At 37.2% G+C, this 8,494-nt stretch overlaps 1 protein-coding gene across 1 annotated transcript; it reads right to left on the reverse strand.

Annotated features, from left to right (window-relative positions):
* Positions 1 to 837: 837 nt before the first annotated feature.
* LOC131770164 (multifunctional methyltransferase subunit TRM112-like protein) lies at positions 838 to 2,692 on the reverse strand. The gene is made up of 4 exons (XM_059085872.2): positions 2,555 to 2,692; positions 2,254 to 2,355; positions 2,052 to 2,144; positions 838 to 1,173 (listed from the first exon to the last, which is right to left on the reverse strand). Exons 1-4 carry the CDS (start codon positions 2,627 to 2,629, stop codon positions 1,072 to 1,074), a joined length of 372 nt encoding a protein of 123 aa, XP_058941855.1. The 5' UTR covers positions 2,630 to 2,692; the 3' UTR covers positions 838 to 1,071.
* Positions 2,693 to 8,494: the final 5,802 nt, after the last annotated feature.

Raw genomic sequence — 8,494 nt, forward strand, 5'->3', positions numbered from 1 at the left:
GATATCTAGATTGGAGGCCTCTTCAAAGATAGTTCTTAAGCTAGAATCTTAACAAACTCTCACAGTGCCTAGTTTCTCCAACGATTATAAAGATGTGTCAAAAAAATGCTAGGGGAACCACCATCTGGCTCCAAGTCAACTCACATCATATCCAAGGACAGTAACTTTAATCAAAACAAGTCTCTTAAAGATAACAAAAATTGGCTATGCACTTGCAATGGAAATCATACAAGCCATGCTGATAAGTCCTTTTGCTGTCTGGATATTTAGTTTTTCCATATGTTAGAGATTCATTGTCATTCATTGTCTTGAATTTGGCATGTCAAGGAAAAATAATTAAGTGCACCTGAACAAATATCAAACTTTTGTAAAACATCAGTTTTGCAGTGAAAGGAAACCTTAATGGCATGAAATCTTTGGTAGTATCAAATTACTCACTCAAGGGTATCAATAAAACAACCACAAAATTCTCCAAAATGAAAATTCCACTATGATTTGAGCCCCAAAGGATATGTGATTTTTACTAAAACAAAATTTCAGGTTAGCCAGACTAGAAAAGTGTGCCTTTTGAAACCCATTTTTTAAGTATATTTCCCAAGAAAGCAAGCTAATTAATCCAACAAAGATCTTTGGGGTCAGAGTCTTAAGTGGGTTGCCAATCTGTTAGGGCAACTCTACTCCTTTTGTTCTTGACATTTATCAAAATTTCTTGTGTTATTTCTACTGCTAGTAAAGAATACCTTTAAAAATACTCTTTTCTTAATTTAGAAGTACATGTATTATTCATCAGGGTTACAGCTGGGTGTATATTAAAAAAAAAAGAGTGCAATAGCCACATGTTATTACATATTTATTTACAGCACTATACAAGTCTTGTTGTGAGCCTGCAAATTTGTTGCCCATTATACAAGTCTGTGTTGCAGTTCAGATTAATCCAACCCACTGCCAATCTCCCAAACATGATGTATAGCTCCATGACTTTTGTCTCATTCCTCTAAGCTAGTCAAATAACTTTAAGTACCAATCCCACACAATGTCCTCCAGCCCACATGGAGAATAAATACAGCACATTTAAACTTCATCCTCATTAAGAAGCATATTTGGAATTCCATTTTTGATAGGGAACTTTCTCCCTGATTCGGGGCAGACCAGTGATCCTTCTTGAACTTCCACCTGTACCAAAAATAATGTTAGTACATTTTCAAAAATGTTGGTTCAAATTTTCATCTAGTTTTGTTTATTTTTTAGAGTCAAGAATTTATATGCTTATATCCAATGCTTCCACAGAGTCTGGCATGCTAATTATGGTTGGACCTGTATTAAGCAGTCACTGGGAATAGTGGAGCACCTGCTTAATACAGGTTGACCACTTATTAAAGGTTTCCTGGAATAGGGTTAACCATAATAAAAAATCTCCATTTTATGCCATAATTGGTCACTTAATATACAGTTCATTCAACACCTTACTAAAAAATGCATTGACCTCTTGTTAATAAATAGCAACAACAAAATGGTGGCACAGTAAAAAAAAATGAGCAATAACAGCAGAATTACTGTACACAGTATACTGTTATCAAGCAGTTGGACCCCCAAGTCATTATTGACTAGCAAATGACTTGCATGAAGTTCATGCAGAATATTTGTCTCAACAGTCCTAAGAAGAGAAATCATCTGCTTTGCATTGGAGACATTTCAACTCAAAGTAATAACACTGATTTCAGGAGAAAAACATTAAATTAATTTTAGTTAAGAGATTATTCTCAGTTTTATTTGAGTGACTGTTCAAAACAGGTGAATACAACACAAATAGGCTTCTGGGGTTCACACCATGTGACCACTCAATGAAGGTGAAAATTACAGAGTTTATGGCAAAAACAGTTTGGGACTATGACAAGTCACCATTTAATACTGGGTGACCAGTTAACACAGGTTAAACTTTATCACGGTACCCAATGTTATCTTTCATAAAAATTCCATACTTGAATATATGTGTGGATATAAAATACAAAAAATATGTACAATCACTTGTAATTTGTTTCAAAACTACATACCTCGAGCAGAACATGATGTGCTTTCTTTAAGAACTCTTCATCTTTTTCATAGTCTGGAATCAATTCATCAGGTAAACCCCCAGACCGTCCAACCTTAAAACGAATGTGAAGAATAGATTAAGTCAGTTGTATAGATCTTTTCTTGAGTTCAAACCTTAAACTCTTAAGAGTGACTAGTAAGTATTCGTTTCAGTATTCTCACTTGCTGCGCTGCTTGTACGAGAGCACCCCAGTCCACTTTCGGAATCATTCGAGAGATGAATTCAGGGTTGAAATCCACCTCATTAACAACAACATTCACGACCTGAAGGAAAAAAGGAGAGGATATAACACACTAAAATAAATTTTATAAATGAATTACGGCTTCAAAGTAAACGAATTTAAGGCTATTAACACTGTAGATCAAATAAAGCGACTCCAGAATGTATCCACGTGCACGTCAAAGATGTCCATTTTTTGTTTCAATTATTTAACAACTACTTCGTTAAAAGTTAATCAACTACCTCTATAGCCAAAGGATATCCATTCTTTACGCCTTTGACGTGAGATGTAAGCATGTTATGCGTTAAAAGGCGCATTTTTGGCTATTTTATCACGTAATAAGGGGAGGTTTAGCAGAGTTTCTACCGCAGGACACCCGCTGAACTACTCTGTGGGCTCAGCTTGGAGATGAGGCTGAAGGAACACCACCGATTTGGGCGCGTATTTCACATGCAGTAGTTTGGCTGTGATGTTCACAACTGATGAAAGGGGGTAAGTTTCTAAGGAAACCGTGGTGCTGTGTCGGTGAGAGAGTGTGACAGGGTAATTTGGTATTATCAACTCAGTTGATATCGTAAATTGGCCACCGTAAAGAGTTTAAAAGCTGACGTTTCGAGCCCTTGTCATTCACTCTGACGAAAGCTAAACGCTCGAAACGTCAGCTTTCAAACTCTTTATGGTGGCCAATTCACGTTATCAACTCAGTTGATGATACCAAATTACCCTATGATGTTCACACATTCGTGAAGTGACCAGGGTTTTAATGATTATCTAAATGTTTATGCTCCATCAAGGTGTTGTGTTTTGTTTCAATCGAACTGCACCTCGTTATGATCAGATATGCAAAAGAAAGGTGCCTCCGGCCAAAAGTGTTTTCGTAAAAGACGCTTCAAACGGCTTACAAGGGCGAAAAACTACCACAAATGCGTCGATTAAAATTTAATTTAACTTTATTGAGATTTTCAGACCAATATGTAATGTAGATATACAATTTTCAGAGCTTTATTCATAGCCCTCATAGATTTTGCTCGTTTCGTGTCAACGGTTATTAACCACGATCACAGTGCGATTTGCCTATGGTTCTGCTTCGATTAAATGAGAAACTCTCCTGAGAAAAACAGCCACAGAGTTACACTTACTTTGGAGAGTGATTTGACAACCATTCTAAAACTGAATAATTACTATCGTTCTCTTAAATCCGTTTTTGCCAGTTATCCATTTTCAAGCAGAGCTCTTTTTGCTGATATTCACTGTACTCGACTGCTTTTACTAAAAGTTCCCCAATAAAGAAAAACGAAAAGAATACTAAATGGCTTAATTGTCAAATCCAACTGGAAGACCGAACTGTAAGAGCTGTCTCAATTGCCTCACATCAGTCACAAAAAAAAAACTCCAAGATTGTCTGTATATTTGCTCAAAAAGTGTGCCAATGTCAAAAACGTGTGTTACACACAACAAAAAAGGTGTTTGCTACACAGTGGATCAATTTGCATATATAGCTGAACTGGGAACTCATAGTCTCATGGTAAAATAGGCCATGAAACAACTTCCATAAAAACTGCTGCACTTTAGTACACTCATGCATCCATTGACATCTTTCATCATACTTTTCAAATAGACCTAAAGCGTAGTACAGCTGTAGGCGTGCAACTATCCAATACTACATTCATTTCATTTGGCATTTGACACACATACGCAGCGCGGACCTATTTTTGATGTTGTAAACAAGGCGGTCAAACGAATGCGTGTGTGTGAAAGTTTTATTATCTGTCAGAATCAGGTTGTTTTACACGAGTTACAACAAGCATACAATCCAGTTGAGTTCACGGTGTTTTAAGAAGCGTACAACTTTTTCGATAAAGCTCTCCAAACAGAGATGCAGATCGACATGATACCCATACTAGAATAAGCTTTGTTTATGCTCGTAAAGCCTCGAGTTTTCCCCTTTACAGATTTCTAGGAAACGTTTCAATTTTGCGATACAGGGGTTTTTTCTTACGTCTTCCTTTTAAAAGTTTTGGGCGGCGGAAAATTGGCGCGTGGGCGGCCATAATTGATCCCCTCTCGCCATGCTCGACGTTTAAACCGCTGTATTGGTGTCGTAATAGCTGTTTGGAACGCAATTAGTTTCAAAGTTTTGTTTTTCATTTTGCGATTGTAATTCTTGGATTACCATTATAATGTCATTACAGCACCTCTTGGGTTTACTGAAAACGTGGCGACGCGTTCATTCAAAATTATCCCTCAGAACTGAATACATCATTCGCGTTACAACTTATGAAAGTGGTTCTTAAATTAAGCTTATACTCAGACATGTATTTCATGTGCAGGAGCTCATCACCAACGATGGGCTCCTTATCAGTTAAAAGAACTGTTTAAACAGTTGTTTGAGGTGAAATGAGTCCAAAAGAGAGCCACAGCCTCCTCAGACTCCGTAGACTCATTAAGAAACCGCCAAGTAGGTTAGGTGGTTAAGGAGCAGCGCATATTATTCGTGTGGTTTCCAGATGCTGTGCGATTTCAGGGTTCGGGTCCCATCTTGAACTGAATGACCGCTGGCTAAGTGAGGTTCTGCAGGTTAAGTCACACTTAGTAAACTGCTGTAAAACAAAATATACACCCCCTTTTTATTTTTAAGTTTGTTCTTCTGTTCGATATGACCATCGCAACTACCCAAGTCGGTAGTGAGCTGGAAGAACAATCCCTCACCACGAGAAGGAGCTGAATATTCAGGTCAATATTACTTATGTAAGTGAGGGATGAAACCAACCCCGTGTAATCAGCTTAATTTCAACAACACGTTGCCCCTGAAATTTGATACGTAAACTCGCAGTAGCCTAGCCTTTCCAGGCACCTCTCGGCCAATGGTTCTAATAAGCTGGATTTCCAATGCAACGAAAGATACAGCTCGTAAAAAAAAGGCACCCAATTTTTTGTTCCACTTACATCCCTTCCGCCTGAAGTTTATTCGAGACATTGTATTGTGTTTTGAAGTGAAACTCCTTGATATTTTATTAATTCAGTATGTTTCAAAATTGTTTCCATGTATTGTTGTGTTTCGTTTACCTTGAGGATCTAAAATGCCTTGACCGCGTACGTGCTTACCCTTTCTCATGTTCTCGATATGGGTGAACAATATATTAGAGATAACAACAAGTGGAATTTGAGATTCTGAGACAATTTGCTCTTTAAACCAAGATATACAGACTAGTGACACAATTTGTTTTTGTCCTTGTTCAAAAGTTAACTCGAAAATAGGAGACTGTAATTGCTGCTGTGCATCAAGGACATGTAACTGCTATGAGTTACTTCCGTTTCATCTGTCTTAAAACCAGTTCATAGCTAGTTCTTATATTATAGCCCCGTGGGGGTAGGGGAACTCGGGTTCAATTTTTGCTGTGTAGGTGCCACTGGCCTCTTCAGAAACCCGACCATATTATCGTATATTCTGGGGCCATTTAAAACCCCATCGTAGTTACTTTTTGGCGAATGTAACAGCTTTTTAAACGCCGCAATCTTCCCATTTTTAAATCCCTACTTATCATAGTTTTCTTACCCCCCCAAAATCCCGAAAATGTGCTTCTCCCATTCTAGTTACTCTGTAGGAAATGCAACCCTATTGTTTGTCAATCTAGTCGGGAAAATGCGGACCCACTATAAGAAACCATCTCAACGACCACATCCCCAAAGACCCTTGTTCTAAAGAGTAATCACCCACTCCCCCTTCTTAGATTATAGTTTCTAAGTGTCTGTAGTGTCATTCCAAATAAATGACCGCGAAAGGAAGTCCACACCTTCTAAGGATCGTCTTCTTGGTCATATGAATTAGGTAAACAAAAAGCCTGTAATCTGCAAAATTGGTACAACGCAAAGTAAATCAGTGATAGAGTTTTTTGGGGGGAAAATGGAACGAAAAAACAATTATCATTATTATTACTAGGGGTATTTAAGTTCACGAAAGCTCGATGCCCCCTTATTTATAGCCGGATTATTTTTTCGATATATTACGGTTTTTTTTTTTTCTATTTAGAAAGTATTTTGGAGAAGTTCCGGAGAGCTATTCAGACGATTTGGGCATCAATTCATGTAAGATAGGCTGCTGAGTTATTCGGTTTTATGGTGGCAATCATGACGAGGTCACCTTCTTTTCTAGATTTCAACTGGATTGCATCTTAAAAAGAGGTGGTAACGATTTACAAGCGATAGAATAACAGCAGAGTGTCTTTTTTCCTCTTTATATTGGAGCGTGAAAGAGAAGAGATTAAGGCGATAAGAGCCGATTTTTGTGGTCTCCACCAAGAGCCTTCCCGCTGATACTCATTAATGCGTTTACTTTCCCTCCGAGATTGTGGAACCTCAGCTGTAGTAAGAGAAAAAAATGGTCCAAACAAGACACAGAGAATCGGCCTTGGTCTTCCATCCCGCCTAACAATTTTACTATCCTGTTAGATCACGCTCTAAGGTTTGACATAGAAAACGAAAGAGGACTCATAATCCTTAAGCATAATCTATGGCAGGGTTTGTATGTTTACTGACCCAAACCAAGTTACTAAGATCATAAGATATGAAATATTGAGATAATAGCAGCTAGATTTTATCAGTAACCAGTTATGAGTTATGCTGGTGAATAAAATATAAACCTTCAGGGTTTCTATATTTGAAATTACCATGTAATATTCGAAATATATTTTACGGTGCTCACAATTACCCTTGAACCACAGGAATCCTTATTATTTCTATGATATGGTGTACCACCTAGAAAGCATCAGAGACAAACTGAACAATTTCCTAAGTAAGATGGACTATTGATATCTACTTATGTTACAAAATACGAAGACAAAATGTTTCGCTTATAGACGTAAAAGTTTGAATCTTTTTTTTTTTTGTCTTTAAGTGCACAAATATTACTCTCAGTATGTAATAAGAAAATCAAAGCAGGAATGTGAACAATAATTCCAAACTCTTTTGTAGTTCCACGGGTTTTCCACATAAACTGATGAATGAAATAGTCAGAAGTGCTCAAAAATTTTTAGTTTGGACGGAAAGGTTTACACGGTTCGATGAAGATGGAAAAATTACACTTTTGTCAGATTCATAACACATAAAATTTTTACAACTTTTATGGTGCTTTCTTGGCTATTCAAAGAAATGAGTGCTTTTCCGTTTTTCTTTTTTTTTTATGTATCGATCTTAGATCGAAGAGACTCGTGTAGCATTTCGTGTCCGCAACGATGTTGTCATACTCACTAAATGAGTATATTAGGTTCGATGAGAATATTAGGTTGGATGTCCGTTCTGAGCTTGCTTTAGCAGAATGAGTACCTTATATACCTTATGCAGAATGAGTACCTTATATGTTTTTATTTTTGTACTGAAATTTAGACTAACAATATTCATGCAACTTTTGCGTGTAGTATTCAGTCACTGTTCCTGCCGTTTACGTACTGGATATAAGACATTTTGTGTCATCTGGAACTTGGAAATTTATACGACCTCTCATACTTATTCTGGAATGACTAGATGAAGTTTTAGCCCATGATGTTAGCAAGATAACCTCCATGATGGTTTGCATGTCCCAGTTTTGTCACAGGTGAATGAGTATATGGTATTTTGCTCGGCTTCAATAATTTAGCCAAATTCGTGCACTTTCCCATGGTCATGCTAGGCTGAACGTTTAGACAATATCTTCAACTGGTAAGAATTTGATTATATACTGAGTCACGTCTCTAATTACACCTTAACGGAAGTGCGTGCGCACAGCGATCAATCAAGGTATGAATTAATTGGATCCATTAACGTTAACAGATTTGCTCTCAAGAGACACTTGTAAAGAATGCTTCCTACTCAGCGGCAATATCACACAGAATCTGCTAATTATGAAACTAAGTGCATGTGGATGATATTAACGACCAATAGATGTTTCTCACGAGTTAGTTATCTAACAAAACTGTTACAATCGCAGAAGTGGAACATTATCGCATGATGTGTTGTTTAGTTATTGGCTGTCCAAACTCCTCACCAACCACAAGTAACTTTACAAACCGTAGTGTGATTTATCAATATGACGTTTTGTTTGCGTTTATTGAAATTTATAGTCTGTTGAAAAGCACTCTAATCAAATTTTATAACTTTACAATGATCCGTGCACCTTGCCATCTTTTGAAAAGCTTCAGTTTTAAGAC

The sequence above is a fragment of the Pocillopora verrucosa genome, chromosome 13 (assembly GCF_036669915.1).
Source record: "Pocillopora verrucosa isolate sample1 chromosome 13, ASM3666991v2, whole genome shotgun sequence".
Classification (NCBI taxonomy): Eukaryota; Metazoa; Cnidaria; class Anthozoa; order Scleractinia; family Pocilloporidae; genus Pocillopora; species Pocillopora verrucosa.